This window comes from Mustela nigripes, chromosome 13, assembly GCF_022355385.1.
Source record: "Mustela nigripes isolate SB6536 chromosome 13, MUSNIG.SB6536, whole genome shotgun sequence".
NCBI classification, from domain to species: Eukaryota; Metazoa; Chordata; class Mammalia; order Carnivora; family Mustelidae; genus Mustela; species Mustela nigripes.
Genome location: NC_081569.1, coordinates 101,611,722 through 101,627,910, shown reverse-complemented (window position 1 = coordinate 101,627,910; position 16,189 = coordinate 101,611,722). Strand labels below are relative to the sequence as shown.

The 16,189-nt window shown below is 37.6% G+C and overlaps 1 protein-coding gene across 2 annotated transcripts in view; it reads left to right on the top strand.

Moving 5' to 3' along the window:
- Positions 1–15,981, top strand: part of DLGAP5 (DLG associated protein 5) — a 39,011-nt gene extending 23,030 nt beyond the window's left edge. For both annotated transcript variants that reach the window (XM_059373257.1, XM_059373258.1), the window contains exons 13-19: positions 639–731; positions 3,516–3,735; positions 7,806–7,998; positions 10,877–10,934; positions 11,462–11,708; positions 13,556–13,602; positions 15,613–15,981. In XM_059373257.1, coding sequence (XP_059229240.1) covers positions 639–731; positions 3,516–3,735; positions 7,806–7,998; positions 10,877–10,934; positions 11,462–11,708; positions 13,556–13,602; positions 15,613–15,753 — 999 coding nt within the window. In that variant the 3' untranslated portion in view covers positions 15,754–15,981. The remainder of the gene's footprint in view (positions 1–638; positions 732–3,515; positions 3,736–7,805; positions 7,999–10,876; positions 10,935–11,461; positions 11,709–13,555; positions 13,603–15,612) is intronic.
- The last annotated feature ends 208 nt before the right edge of the window (positions 15,982–16,189 follow it).

Sequence of the window (16,189 nt, the reverse complement as noted above, 5' to 3'; positions counted from 1 at the left end):
CTCCTTGCTCAGCGGGGAGCCTGCTTCTCCCTCTGCCTCTGCCTGCCATTCTGTCTGCCTGTGCTCGCTCTCTCCCCCTCTCTCTCTGATAAATAAATAAAATCTTAAAAAAAAAAAAAAAAAAAAGAAGAAGAAGACATAATGTGTTCTGTGTTCACATTGTATAATTTAGGAAACAAAACATAAAAACATATAAATATCTCCTGCATTTTAATGGTCAAAAATAAATTAGGAGGGTTCTTCATATTTTATGTAGATATTAGAAGCTTGTAAAACAAAAAATGACAGCAATTTACCATAAGAATTCTTTTTTAGGGAGACGCCTGAGTGGCTCAGTCGGTTAAGTGACTCATGTCATGATCCTAGAGTCCTGGGATCAAGTCTCGCATCAGTCTCACATCGGGCTCCTTGCTCATTGGGGAGCCTGCTTCTTCCTCTGTCTGCCACTCCCCCTGCTTGTGTTCTCTCTCTCTATTGAATAAATAAAATCCTAAAAAAAAAATTCTTGATTTGAATACTAAATTAAGAATGACTTAGTTTAAATTATATGCCACCAGTCCAAGTCACCATTCTTAATTTTTTTTGAAGCTTCAGTGGTTAGCTTTAATCTGATAAACTTGTACTTTATTTATTAACAGATAGAAGATGTAAACCAAAAATTCAACAATTTGACCAAACTTGAGGAATCTGGATGGCAGAACAATAATAATATAAGCAAAAAAGTTGTTCGGGTAAGTTTGTGGTTTTATATCCAAATTTCTCATACAGACTTTTCTACTTTAACAAATTTTTATTTTTAAGCCTTAAAAACATTTAGCTTCAGATTTTTTATCTTTTTCAAATAAAGTTCCATGTATTAATTACAACGTCCTGATTGCCTTTGAAGAAAGAATAAGGAAATGGTCAACACTAAATTTAGTGTCATTTCTGGAGGGAGGGAGGGGCTGTAATTGAATTGGGACTCCTAAAGGGCTTCTAAGTTACTAAACAGTGGGTATCTGCATGTTTGTTTTTTACTGCAAACTGTGCCTCTCCATTTTGTTGTAATTCTAATAGTAGCACTACATAATTCCTATAATGTGTGGTCTGCGCCAAGTACTGTTCCACATATTTCACTTGTATAAACTCATTTAATCATCACAACAATCCTGTTGTGCTCCCCATGGGGTTCTGCTCCCCATTTTACAGTTGAGGAACCTGACAACCAGAAATTACTTGCAAAAAGTGGAGCTGGGTTTCAGGGCCAGACTTTCTCGTTCCAGAATCTGTGTTTCTTAGTCAGTAGGCTATGCCACCTCTCTTTTATGTAGTCTTTTGAGTGATCTATTTCAAAATGAAAGAATTCTTAAATAGCAGAGAGGAACAAATGGCTCTTTAGAATATCTATCGTCTTCCCTATGCTTTATCTTGTAAATTTTCTTATTTTCTGTAACATTTGCTTTGTTAACATGATACATTTCCATTCCTGTCTCTTTGTTTCTAATAATGTTTTGAACTCAAATGTTCTTGGGCAGATGATGCTTCTCAAACCACTTTGCATGTTGCCAGTTTTTCTTTATATTTTAGAAGACCTTTGGTTTAGAATCAGGTTTCTAAATTGGTTATTATTATGTAATCCAAATAAGATCTGTTTTAAATCCTACCGTAGGAGTTTAAGGTGGTAGAATATTAAAAGAACCTATTACAGTGTCATTTTACTAATGAAGTCTCATGACAAGTGACTAAATTAAATGAATGGATTTCAGATCTGTGAAATGGGGAAGAAAGCTGGAATATTTTGAAGCCACTGTGGGTATTTCTTATTGAGTACCTGGTCCTGGAAACATCAATGTCATCAGTGCTCCACATAATGGCTGTGTCAGCAGGACATTCAGTCAGAGCCTTGTAATTCTCTCCCTCATCACCAGGTGTCTCTGTCTCCTCTTACTTTATTCTACAGGCTGCTGTTAAGATTATGGGACAAATAAACTAAAACTATTACTTCTACTTTGATACCCTTCCCTCTGACCTCTTCTTCACTGGTCTCTCATCCCATCATTTAGCCTTGTTTTCTCCTTTTCCATCAGTTTTTAGATATGTTTAAGAGTCTGAATTAGTTGGATTAGAATTTATCTTTATTTCCATTAAAGAAAAAAACATCTTGTGATGTTCCCAACTCCTTATCACAGACAGTCGTCTAGAAAAAGCTGTCTGTACTCTGTTGCTACTATGTTGGTTCTCACTTCTCTCTCCAACTCCCTGCAATTCAGCTTCACCTCTCTCTCTGCCTCTAGAACAGTTATCACCAAGAGTATTGATTCTCTAGTCACTGAATTATTAGATACTTAATTTTAAAATCCAACCCCCTTGCAGGATTAAATGTGGTTGATTCCCTCTTTCTTGAGATTATATTCTGATTCTCCTCCTGCCTTTGTGCCCATTCTTCAGTCATGTTTGCAGTTTGGTTTTCCTTTTACCCTTACATGTTTGTGATATCCGTATTTCTACCTCAACTCTATTTTTTTTCTTCCACATTCTCTCTGTACAGTCTTACCGATTCTGTGATGAATCCCAAATCTGTATTTCAAACCACACTTAATGTTAAGCTCTAGCTCTATATATCCTGACTCCATGTACCTTAAGATTTTAAGTTATGTTCCAAACTAAAATCATCTGGACACACATCACTGTTTCTCTGTCTCAGAGAATAGTATTGGCATTTCACTAGATGTCCAAGGTAGAAACCCGGCTATCTTCTTTAGTCCTTTCTCTGGTTCATCATCTCTACCACACACACATATCCAATAGATTGCCAAGTCCTCTCAGTTTGCCCCCTTAGATATCTCTTGAAGCCATTCATGTTTTTCCATTTTCCTCCTTAACCTAACTACTGTCATCTTTTCTTATTATCAGTACAGTAGTCTTCCTAACTGGCTGGTAACCTTCCAGTCCCTTCTCTGGGCCATGGACAGAATGGCCTTTCTGAATCACAAAGCTGATGATATTACTCTACTGATTAAAAATCATCAATAAGCTCTATTCCTATGTCCTCTGTATAAATGTAGCTCCTTAAAATGGTTACCTGCAAGGGATTTTATAATCTACCTGTTGCTTACCTCCTTCCACTTTACCTCCTCTGCATTTTCTTTCACTTCTGGCTTTGCAGCCATGCTGTTCTCTGTGCTCAGACCTTTCCTCATTCCATCTGGTAGCCTGGCTAACCGTGATTCCAGCACAGGCTACTTCTGTCAGTCTTTCTTGATGACTTAGGTTATAGCCTTGTTTTGTCTTATAGCTGTCTGATTTTGTCCATATCTTGACATTTATTATTCTTAGTATCTATATCTAGCCCTTCCTTAAGCTGTGAACTCCTCGAGGGCAGTGGCTTGTCCTTTGCCTTTGGCCTCTGGCATTGTTAGCACATACAAGGAAAGTGCTTAGCATATGATGACTGTGTTTAATATTTTATGTATGTTTTAATTGTTTTTCTTCTAAGATGATAATGAGTAGCTTTAATACATAATTTCTCTTTGCAGAAGAAAGTTGTCTCAGGGGTAGCAAGTAAGCCCAAACAGGACGATGGCGGAAGAATTGCAGCTAGAAATCGCCTCGCTGCCATAAAAAATGCGATGAGAGAGAGGATGAAGCAGGAAGAACCTGTGGAGGCAGCGTCCTCTGTAATGCCAAAGGAAGTTGATAAAATAGTGTTTGATGCTGGATTTTTCAGAATCGAAAGTCCTGTTAAATCCTTCTCAGGTTCGTTTTTCTGCTAAGACTCATTGAGAGAAATACTTGGGAGCTTAGGTAAGAGGCCGAAAATAGTTTTCATATGAAGCCAACCGAGTCTCTTTGAGTCTGGAAAGTAGACTACATACTCACTTACATATGCAAGGTGCGTTTGGATGTATATGATTAGATGAAATATGCTGTGTCTTCTAAAATGGCTCTTATATTTTCTAAGCAATTTCACATCTGTTATTACCGCTTAACCCCATGGTCCTGTGTAGGTCACAGGATCCCAAGAGGTAAGGGACATGATGGAAGTATGATTTTCTTCAGGTTAATCAGCTGGTTTAGAAATTAAGCACAAGCATCTCAGGCATCAAACCCTCACCCTTCTTTAGCTGTGCTTTAAAATGAAACTTATGGAAAATGGAAGTTCGGTTTAGTTTTCTCAGATTTTATGAAACAGTGAATGTACTAATTTCCTATTTTAAAAATATTCCAGTGAAACCAGCTTTTTTTTTTTTTTTAATTTTTTTATAAGCATATAATGTATTATTAGCCCCAGGGGTACAGGTCTGTGAATCGCCAGGTTTACACACTTCACAGCACTCACCATAGCACATACCCTCCCCAATGTCCATAACCCCACCACCCTCTCCCTACCCTCCGCCCCCTGGCAACCCTCAGTTTGTTTTGTGACATTAAGAGTCTCTTATGGTTTGTCTCCCTCCCGATCCCATCTTGTTTCATTTATTTTCCTACCCATCAAACCCCCATGTTGTATCTCCACATCCTCATATCAGGAAGATCATATGATAGTTGTCTTTGTCTTTCTCTGATTGACTTATTTTCCTAAGCATAATACCCTCTAGTTCCATCCACGTCATCGCAAATGGCAAGATTTCATTTTTTTTGATGGCTGCATAGTATTCCATTGTGTATATATACCACGTCTTCTTTATCCATTCATCTGTTGATGGACATCTAGGCTCTTTCCATAGTTTGGCTATTGTGGACATTGCTGCCATAAACATTCAGGTGCACATGCCCCTTCAAATCACTACGTTTGTATCTTTAGGGTAAATACCCAGTAGTGCAATTGCTGGGTCATAAGGTAACTCTATTTTCAACTTTTTGATGAACCTCCATGCTGTTTTCCAGAGTGAAACCAGTTTTTTTTTTTTTTTTAAAGATTTTTATTTATTTATTTGACAGACAGAGATCACAAGTAGGCAGAGAGGCAGGGAGAGAGAGAAGGAAGCAGGCTCCCTGCTGAGCAGAGAGCCCGATGTGGGGCTCGATCCCAGGACCCTGGGATCATGACCTGAGCCGAAAGCAGAGGCTTTAACCCACTGAGCCACCCAGGCGCCCCGTGAAACCAGTTTTTAATACTTCAGAAAACCATTCTTATGATTTTCTAACTGACCTTATGATTTTTCTTTATGAATTTTTAGTAGTTATTTTTCATAGGCTGTCTTTATTAGGTTGAATTTATATATGTAGATGGAAATTATTTAAAAGCCACGTGATAAGAGGTCAGAGCTGAAGTGATCTCTTCCATAAGTTTCGGTGGACACTTCTATCAGTGCTTTAAGTGCTAGATGTTTGTTTTCAAGGAGAAAGGGGCCAAGCCCTCTTCAGATACCAATCAGCTGAAGGGATATTTTTTTCCCTATTATTTAACTGTGTCCATGGGGAAATTTTCTGAACGTAAATTTGAGCTGCTATCTAATATTTATATTAAAATGGAAATTTATCACCTCAAGTATATTATATATAACCTTCCTGTCAGTTTAGCTATCACACCTGGTGTAGTTTCATTTGGATTCTTTACTCTAAGCAGCTGCACCTCCAACAAACCCAGGAATTGCTTCCTGCTAGTAACACGGCTCCTTGCCACTAACTTCCCAAGGAACTCATCACTGTTCTTTCATGTACCCAACTTGGCATTTATGACTGGGGAGATTAAAGTTTATGGCCCAAATATATCTTGTTAAAACTGAGTTCTCATTACAGAGCACATGGTTTGTATGAGGCTTGTGGAAGGCCCCTCACCCCATTTGTCACTCCCTAGAGCCAGCCACTTTTAGTTCTCTTTTGTTTTCTTTTTCTTTCTTTCTCTCTCTCTCTTTTTTTTTTTTTTTTTAAGATTTATTTTATTTGTCAGAGAGAGAGAGAGAGTGTGAGAGCACAAGCTGCAGGGAGGGGCAGACAGAGGAAGAAGCAGGCATCCTGCTGATCAGGGAGCTGGATGTGGGGCTCAGTCCCAGGATGTTGGGATCATGACCTGAGCTGAAGGCAGACACTTAACTGACTGAGCCATCCCAACCACTTTTAGTTCTTAGGGTTTTGTTGGAGTCTTGAGTTGTTCGACTATGTGGATTTTTTTCCCCTCGAATTGTGCAGTGTATTTTTTGTTTTCTTTTGTGTGTTCTTGTGTGTGTGTGTGTGTGTGTGAATTGTTCCTTGAATTTACTCTCCTTGGTCCTCTCTGATCTTTCTTTTTAGAAACATCTATTTTATCTTTTTTCTGGCAAATAGACTATTTTTATAATTTTTCCTGTACTTGTTTTTTACTTCCTTATTTCCTCAGCTTTCATGTTGGCTCTCATGGTTGTTTTTGGTTTTTGGTTTTGCTCTCATAGTTTAAATTCCCAAGACCTCTTTCTCATTCTTGGAATGTCCCATTTTATAACATTCTGTACTTCTTTGTTAAGTGCACTGTCTTACCTTTCTGAGGATGTTAACGATAGCTTTTCTGTTTTCTTTCCCCTGTACAGTCAGTATTTGTTCCAAGAAACTTTCATTTGCTTGGTTTTTGTTTCCATCTCTTGTACTGGAGGATTTCCTTGGGAGTCTGGTGATCATTCATTGGCTGCTTATGGTTAAGAATAGGTCTCTGTCCAGTAGCACGTAGGTAATCGGGGCTTTACTGTGGGGTGATTTACCTGGGCCATTGTGCTAGGAATCTGTACATCACTATATTTAATTCTTTTTTCATGGGCTAGTTGGCTCCCCAGAAAAGATTCTTCCTGTCTGTTGCCTAGAGGGTATTATTCCGGCCAGCCATCTTTCAGGAGCCAGGTGGGAGGGAAAAAAACTAAGCGTCTGAACTGTTTGTTTGTGATCCCCTTTTTTCCATATAGTACCAATCTCCTAACCTTACCTGGTATCCCCTAAGCCAGAGACTTTTTCTTTCACTTTTTCAGGAAGTAAACCTTTCTAGTCTTCTTGTTTGGGTGGTGAGAGTGTGGGGGCATTATGACAGTTGCCTACCTGTGCAGAATGAGGAAAGGGCTCCATTTGTTCTTTCTTTAAACTAACTTTGAACCAATCTTCTGTTTTTAGCTCCCTTCTCATCTCTGTTTCCAGACGTACTTGAGACCACCAATTCTTTTGAGGGATGCCATGGTATAAATTGGGTCATTTCTCCTCTTTCCTGACTGTGACTGGTAGCTTAGAATTTATTTTCTTGGGTCTACTAAATAATATCCCACTCACTCATCTAACATTACAACTTCCAAAATTTTCTGGTTATTGTTTCTTTTTTTAGTTCCCTTTGTCCTTGAAATTGTGTTTCAGATTTTAAAAACTGAGTAAGATCTCCTTTGTAGTTAAGTTGGTTAAGTGTCTGTCTTCAGCTCAGGTCATAATCTCAGGGTCCTGGGATTGAGCCCCATGTGGGTTTGTCTGGTCAGGCGGGAGTCTGCTTCTCCCTCTGCCCCGCCCACCCCTACTAGTGAGCGCTCTCGCTCTCTCTCTCTCTCTCTCAAATAAATAAATAAATAAATAAAATCTTTTTTAAAAAAAAAAAGCTCCTGAGAAATAAAAGGGGAGGCATTCTTTGTCCTTGTAACATTCTGCCTTTTAAGATGATCTCTGTTAATGCTTATAGTAGTGGGATGTCAAGAGGAAACAGAATCTAATGTGTGTATTGAATACTATCTTTAACTGAAAGTCCCAGGCATTCGTCTTTAAAAAACATTATGGAAGAGGCTAGTTGGTAGGGTAACAGGAAGAACTTGCACTGTCTTGTTTGGTATAATGAAAAATGACTGAAAGAACTTTTTGATATTGAGATGATTTCTCTCATCTTCTAGGACTTTCTATCTCTTCTGAACGTCTTTCTCAAAGACATAGGACACCTAAGTCTGTCAGTAAAAGTGCGACTGGGTGCAGGGCTGAGATGGATCATCGAAGACAAACGATGTCACCACAGAATCCTGATCCTCAAGGTACCAAAAGTGAGCATGTCGATAAGGAGACTTTGCTTTCAACTATTCCTAAAAACAGGTATTTCTTTCATGTGTTGTGTTATCATTAAGAGTATAACAGATGCTGGGGTGCCTGGGTGGCTCAGTTGGCTAAGTGCCCAGCTCTTGGTTTAGGTCTGGGTCATGATCCCTGGGGTGGTGGGATTGAGCGCTGTGCTCAGTAGGGAGACTGCTTGAGGATTCTCTCTACCCATCCCCCCACACACACACACACAGGCATATGTGCGCGTGCGCGTACTCTCTCTCTAAAAATAAGAAAATAAGTCTTTTAAAAAGAAGTATAACAGATGCTGACATTAAAAATCAATTCAGATTGTTAGCCTGGTAAAATATGCAAGATCTATGTTTTTAATTAGATTTCACAATGACTCTGTAACGTGTAAGAAATGCTTCTATTGTCTAAGTGAGGGAACTAAGGTTTACAATTTTAGATCGATTATTGGTTATATTTAAGCATGCAAAGTAAATTCTGCAGAACTAAGAAGAAAAGAAGCAATACAGTGTTGTTTGGTGCTAAACACAGTACAGCTCTGGTGCTTGGCAGCTCTGAGCTCAAAACCAGTTCTATGGCATATGAGCTGTGAAACTTTGGGAGTTTAATTAACTCCCTTAGCTTCAGGTTCATCATTTATGAAACACCAGTGCCAGGACTTCCCTGCAGGGTCCTTGAGAGATAGGCTATTTTGTACCAGCCTCTACCAAAAGTGCCTTGAGTTTGCTATCTTGCATAAATAAGGGAGAGCTCATGTGTACCAAATAATTATATGTTAGACATGCTTCTAGGTTATTGACATGTATTATCTCATTTCATCTGCAGAGAAGCCCTGTTGCGGGGGGAGGGGAACCAACCCTGTGAGATACTAGATCCCCATTTTTCAAGTGAGAAGACATGAAAAGTTAGTAACTTACCCAAATACAGCTTATAATTAGTCAAACTGGAGGCTGCCTCTATTCTTTTTGCTGCAGAGTATGGCCTCTGCACAAATACATCACAATGATCTATATAGTCCTTGTTCAAGGACCATAAATGTACCAGAAATCTGTGAGGAAAAAGATAACTTAAGGTAAGGAGAAAATAAAATTGTAGTCTGGAACCAAGAGAGAACTACTGGTTTTATTATTATTATTGTTATTATTATTATTAAAGATGCCTTATTACTTTTTTTAAGATTTTATTTATTTATTTGACAGATAGAGATTACAAGTAGGCAGGTGCCTACTATTAGAGCCACCCAGGTGCCCCTGTTGGTTTTATTATTAATCTGGAGATGGGATAGCATTGCATACTCAGTCATTATAGCAAAGAAGGTTGTCGGGGTGCCTGGGTGGCTCAGTGGGTTAAGGCCTCTGCCTTCAGCTCAGGTCATGATCCTGGGGTTCTGGAATCGAGCCCCGCATTGGGCTCTCTGCTTGGCCGGGAGCCTGCTTCCTCCTTTCTCTCTATGCCTGCTTCTCTGCCTGCTTGTGATCTCTGTCAGGTAAATAAATAAAATCTTTAAAAAAGAAAATAAAAGAACACCTTATGAATTGAAATAGAGGAAACAAATGAAAGTTTCTGCTCTTAAATATTTTATGGAACAAATTTTAAAATTTCAAATTTTTTAGTATGAACCAAGTTATATTTAGATTTTGTTGGGACTAAATATTTTAGGTGTTCTAGAAATCTGTAGATTATAAAATACCAATTTATTGTCATTTCTTAAATGCAAGTTGCTTTACTTTATATATATATCCTCTAGTTTATTATCTTGAGCTAAGAAGACCCATAATTGTATTTAAAAGATTTTACAGGGGCATCAGGTGGCTCAGTCAGTTAAGCATCTACCTTTAGCTCAGGTTATGATCCCAGGTCCTGGGATCGAGCCCCACATCTGGCTCCCTACTCAGCGGGAAGCCTGCTTCTCCCTCTCCCACTCCCCCTGCTTGTATTCCCTCTCTTGCTGTCAAATAAATAAATAAAATCTTTTTTTTAAAAAAAGGTATTACAAGTATTCTTTAAATTTTTCTTACTTGATTCCCAAAAGTAATCCTGAAAGATCATCTTACATACAAACAACTTTGTGCAGTGAAGGCAAAGTGGAGTTGAAAACTAGAAAAATAACATATTAAAAAAAAAATGACTTGCAAGAGGTTGAGACAGGTTTTTTTTTTTAATTATTTTTTATTAATATGTAATGTATTATTTGTCCCAGGGGTACAGGTCTGTGAATGGTCAGGCTTACACATTTCACAACACTCACCATAGCACATACCCTCCCCAATGACCATAATGGAACCACCATCTCCATACCTCCTTCCCCCCAGCAACCCTCAATTTATTTTGTGAGATTAAGGCTTTCATGGTTTGTCTCCCTCCCAATCCCGTCTTGTTTCTTTTTTCCTTCCCTACCCCAAACCCCCACTCTGCCTCTCAAATTCCTCATATCAGGGAGATTGTATGATAATTGTCTTTCTCTGATTGACTTATTTGGCTCAGCATAATACCCCAAGTATTTTTAATGAAATACAAGTTATAGACTTCGAGATTAGAACTAGAATTAAGCTATAACTAACAAGTAAATGTAGTATACAATAACTGACTTGTTGCTTTGATCCCCAGGAGTTGGCTTTATTCTAACCTTTCCCTAGTATGTATGTATCTCTGGATTTGGTGAGATTCGCAAGACTGCCGGTGGACTCAGCAGCATGGTAACAGGCTGTGAGCTTTCTGGGGAGGAGTGCACCCAGTCTGTGTGGCCATCCCACTATAGCTGTAGTCCCAAACTAACTTCTTTGGACCAGGTCTGATCTTGGACCAGGCTCCATCTTTGACCCATGAAGGATAATATTAAAACACAAGTAAAAAAGATAGCAGTATGTTTAATTATCTGATTATCTGCTTTTTTTTTCTTTTTTAGGAATAGCACAGAAGAAGCTCAGCATTCTGGATTACAAGATTTAATTGAAGTAAATTATGTAAGTCCCACTCCAGTATATAGATCACAATTTATGTCATTATATATAGTAACTCCATAAGCAACCCCCAGAATTTCCGTCAGAAATCTAAACCAGTCATTCAAATGATACTTCTTGTTTTAAAGGCCTTTGTCTTGTTTGAAAGCATAGTCCCATTTTGTGTTAACTCACATCAAGATTTTTTTTTTTAAATAAGGTTTTATTATAACAGCCATACTTATGTATTGTATCTGGCTGCTTTTGCAATACAATGGTAGATCTGAGTAGTTGTGGCAGAGATTCTGTGGTTCACAAAGCCTAAAATATTTTGCATCTTGCCTTTCCCGAAAAAATGTTTGCCAGTCACAAAACTGGAAAATTGTAGATACTTGCTGAGAAGCTTCCTTCAATTATACCATTGCCATAATATTCTTTGAATTAATTGTTCAAGAAGCAAGATAGTAGGAGTTACAGTGTTCTTTAGCCTGTGTTCAGAATGTTGTTCTACTGTTTTTATTTTTAATAGCAGAAATCTTTTTTACTTCCAGGCTGCAAACAAGATAAACTTTGAGACGGATTGTTTACCCAGTGAAAGAATGAATTTGCCTCTACTTGCTAGTGAAGTGGCAGATGATATTAATACTAATGAAAAGGAAGAAATTCCAGATGGTGTAGAAGGGATGGAGCTACATTCTTCAGTCACAGCACAGGATGTTTTGATGAGCAGCCCTGAAAAAAATATACCATCACAAAATGACATCTTACAGGAAGAGAAGACTAAAATTTCTCAGTCAGGTAAGCTCTTTTAAATATATTTAGATGAGGCTTTGTTAAATAAATGAACTTGGACTAATACATAGATTATTGTGACTACTCCTGGCAACCAGTTTCTAATAGTAAAGGTTGAAAAATTGGGCATTGACAAGAAACACTTTATAAGAATCGGCACATATCGTAGTGTCCCGCTGTACACATCAGACCTTTGGAAGTATACTTATTAAAAACAACGGCTAATAATCCATGTTGGGAATAAGGAGCGTTTTACATTAGACCAATCTGGATTCTTCATTGTGAAGACTCAGAAATTCCCCAAAGTTTATTTTTTTAGTTTACCTCCTTGTCAACACACATCCTCAAAACTTTCTTTAAAATGCCCTATTTTTCTTTCATAATGCCTTTTCCTTTCTACTTTGTTGTGATTGTTCTGCAATAGGAAATGTCTCTTAGACTTTCGTTATAGTATAATGTGTGATAGTTTCTCCTACTGTTTTCATCTGCTCCTCAGTGGTGCTGTTCTGGCTGGGGCCTAAGGCAAAATAAATGTAACTTTGGCCAGACATTTAATGTACTCCAGCTATATTCTTGGGTGCCTTTTCTTTTTTTCTTTCAACCTTAGTATATTACCTGTTCATTATAAAAGGATGTAAATCAGGAATAACCATGTGAAAGAGATGCATAGGGCAAAGCATGGGGAAAGGGGACAGAGCTTCCATGCGTTCCAAATGCATCATTCTCCCCAGATTTCTATATATTCACTAACCTGGATGCTCAGTGATACCTTTAATATTATAAGCATGGGATTTGTTTATAAAAGACTCTTTTTTTTTTTTTTAAAGATTTTATGTATTTATTTGACAGAGATCACAGGTAGGCAGAGAGGCAGGCAGAGAGAGAGGAAAGGAAGCAGACTCCCTGCTGAGCAGAGAGCCTGACGTGGGGCTCGATCCCAGGACCCTGGGATCATGACCTGAGCTGAAGGCAGAGGATTTAACCCACTGAGCCACCCAGGCACCCCTAGAAGACTCTTTTTATACTGAATTTAAGAATGAGAATTTTAGGGCGCCTGGGTGGCTCAGTGGTTTAAGCCGCTGCCTTCGGCTCAGGTCATGATCTCGGGGTCCTGGGATCGAGTCCCACATCGGGCTCTCTGCTCGGCGGGGAGCCTGCTTCTCTCTCTCTCTCTCTCTCTCTCTCTCTCTGCCAGCCTCTCTACCTACCTGTAATCTCTCTCTGTCAAATAAATAAATAAAATCTTTAAAAAAAAAAAAAAAAAAGAATGAGAATTTTAATAAAAAATTTAAATACATTTTTTTTAAAAGATTTTATTTATTTATTTGACTGATAGAGATCACAAGTAGGCAGAGAGAGAGGAGGAAGCAGGCTCCCCGCCGAGCAGACCACCTGATGTGGTAGGGGTCCCAGGGTCCTGGGACCATGACCTGAGCCGAAGGCAGAGGCTTTAACCCACTGAGCCACCCAGGCGCCCCTTAAGTACATTTTTTTTAAATGCTATAGCATGGCCGCATGGATGGCTCAGTTGGTTAAGTGTCTGCCTTTGGCTCAGGTCATGATCCCGGGGTCCTGAGATCAAGGTCCATGTCAGGCTCTCTGCTCAGCGAGAGCCTGTTTCTCCTACCCCCACCCCTGCTTGCGCACGCTCTCTCTCTTTCTTGCAAAAATAAATAAATTTTTAAACTCTTTAAAAAAATTATAAAAGAATGCTGTAGCATAAAATGACCTAGATTTTTATCTTAGCACTTAATATATGGAGCTTTTCATCATTTTTGTCTATTTCTTAACAACACCTGACTGCGAGGATATTTAAAAAGTTAAAAGTTGGGGTTTTTGTTGTTTTTTTTCAGTATTTGATATTAAAAGTCTTACTACTGAATGCCATCTTCTTGATTCGGTAAGTTTTCCAACTTAATTTGAAAAATTGCTTTATAGTCTAGATTTGTTTTATAAAATGGTATTACTCGCTTTTCAGTTTGTGTACAAAGTTGGTTTCAGATTTATATGTTACTCTTTTATTTACTATGAAATTCATTTGTTACTCATTTTTCTCAAAATGGGAAAAAATGTGTTTATAAACTTTAAAAAATGTAACATGTTTTAATACTACATTCTGAAGATTTATTTCCCTATATAATTTATGTATCAAATTTGTTATGACATTGCTTGAATATTTAGATATCTAATTGTAGCTTGAATTATGCTAGGTATCTCAAAGTGATGTAAGAAAAAACAAGACAAGATTTCTTTCTTTAGAAACATACATTTGGGAAGATAATGATAATATGGGAAGATAATGTCTGTCCTACCATTAGTCATCAGGAGTTATTTCCATTTTAATTCTTTTAGAGAGAGATATATATAGATATATAGATAGAGAGAGAGAGAGAGAGTAGATCTTCTACTCTTTCTTCTACTATTTTATTTAGAGGCTCCCCAGCCTTTATTTTTGGTGACCTCTTGCCTCTACATCTAGTTCAAACCTTAGCCCTTCTGTGAGGCCTTCCTGGAAAAGCTCTCCTCTCTCCCATATTAATTTGTATATATAGATGTAGGTGCACAATGCACACAATCTCTTAGGAATATAATATGAATATGTTATATTCCTAAAACCCATTATAATTTTAGGAATCTGTTTTGCTTATTATCTGTAAATTCCTCTGTAGGCAGAGCTGGCACTGTGGCATGAATAAAATAGTGTACTCTTGCCTGCTGTTTATAGCAGTGGTTTTCAGCCCTACCCCCAGATATTTTTATTTCAATTTGGAGTAGGACCTTTATCAGATGATTCTAATGTGTAGCCAGGTTGACCACCCTGGTTTATAGCCTTACTTTGAAATTTTCCAGGGCCAGTTGCTAAAATGGGTCAGGAAATGGCCTTGGTTTGCTAAACTTTGATCTCAGAGTATAAAAAGTTCATTGAGGCAAATGTAGGATAAAAGCAATAGTTTTTGTTAACCTTGTAAAGCCTGGAAAATACTTGGCTTCCTTAAGCCACTAATTCCTTAAGGATCTCCGTATATGTGGGCTTTCATTATTTCCAAAGATATGCCTTCTTTTCATGCAGGCTTCTGGGCTGCCCTGTGTCTCAGGAGTAGAATGAAGTGTGTCAGTATGGACCTGTAGTGACCTTTAGTCTGCTTTCTTGATCTTAGAGTCAGGGATTTCATCTTCAGGCCAGTTGATATAAACCTGTTTAATCCTGTTCTCAGATCTGAACTCTGAATGCTTGGTTCTGATAATATAGGATATTACAAATAAATTTGGAATGTACTGTATCACATGTTGTGTTATACTAATACTATGATTAAAAGCGTTTCAATTATCTTATACGTTAGCTAGTTGACAAGTCTTGGTACTTTATAATTTAGTCTCCCTATGAATTCTTTTCCACTTTTCATATATATTAGACCTTGGACTTCTCAATTTTATTTTCCATAGGTCTGCTTGTCTAGTTGAGACCCAAATTATTACTTGCTTCTGTAGCATCATTTGAACCTGAAATAGGACTCGAGGGGGAACAAAGAAAAGGATCCTAGTAGGATCACATTAGTAAAAGGCCTATGAGGTGCAGTTATATGGTTTGGGATTTGTGGAATCTGTAAATGGCTTGAGATATGGTCTTAATTTTATTTATCCTACATATACTGCTAAAGTCCATTTACATATTACTAGTCATCTTTGAGGCATATGTACCTAGCATACGTTTTCAATTAAAAAAAAATATATATATATATATTTGAAATTAGATCCACTGGTAAGTAGCAAAATCATTGTGCTATTAATGGTTTTATTACTATATATACCAAAATATTATTCATGTTATTAATTAACCTGCTATTTGCAATGTTGAAGGCTTAATTGGTGAAAACTCTGATTTAGTGACTTCTCTGAATTTATTCTCTAGCCCGGCCTAAACTTCAGTAGTACATTCACTCAGGTGGAGAGGAGACATCAAGATCATGCCAGACACATTTCCTTTGGGGGTAATTTGATTACGTTTTCACCTATAAGACCCCTCCGTGATGAACAACCAGAAGAATCTTGAATTTAAAAATAAATCCAAATATTTTTCTTCATATTATCAATGTGATGTATTATTAGCATATTGAAAATTGAAGAGTATGTATTTGTGTTCACTTCTAGTCAATTTATAGTGTCATAAAATGTTTTAATATTCAGTGTTCATCAGAGTGTGTTTTAGCTATGATAATGTTTCTCGAGGGAAGTGGGGATATTTTGTACATTAACTATGCAGAATAAAAAATGTACTTTACCTCGCCTCTCTTGTTTAAAATGTATAAGCTTAATTAAAACTAAGTGTACTTACTCAGCACTTATGAACATTCTTCAGTTTAATCAAAATATAGTATTAAACTTTGACAGAAATATTTGCATCTTATGCTTTATTCTTAGCTAGGACTCTTAAATTTGTTGATGTTGAGCAGCTTTGCATATTACATTTTTCAGAGTATAGTGAGTTC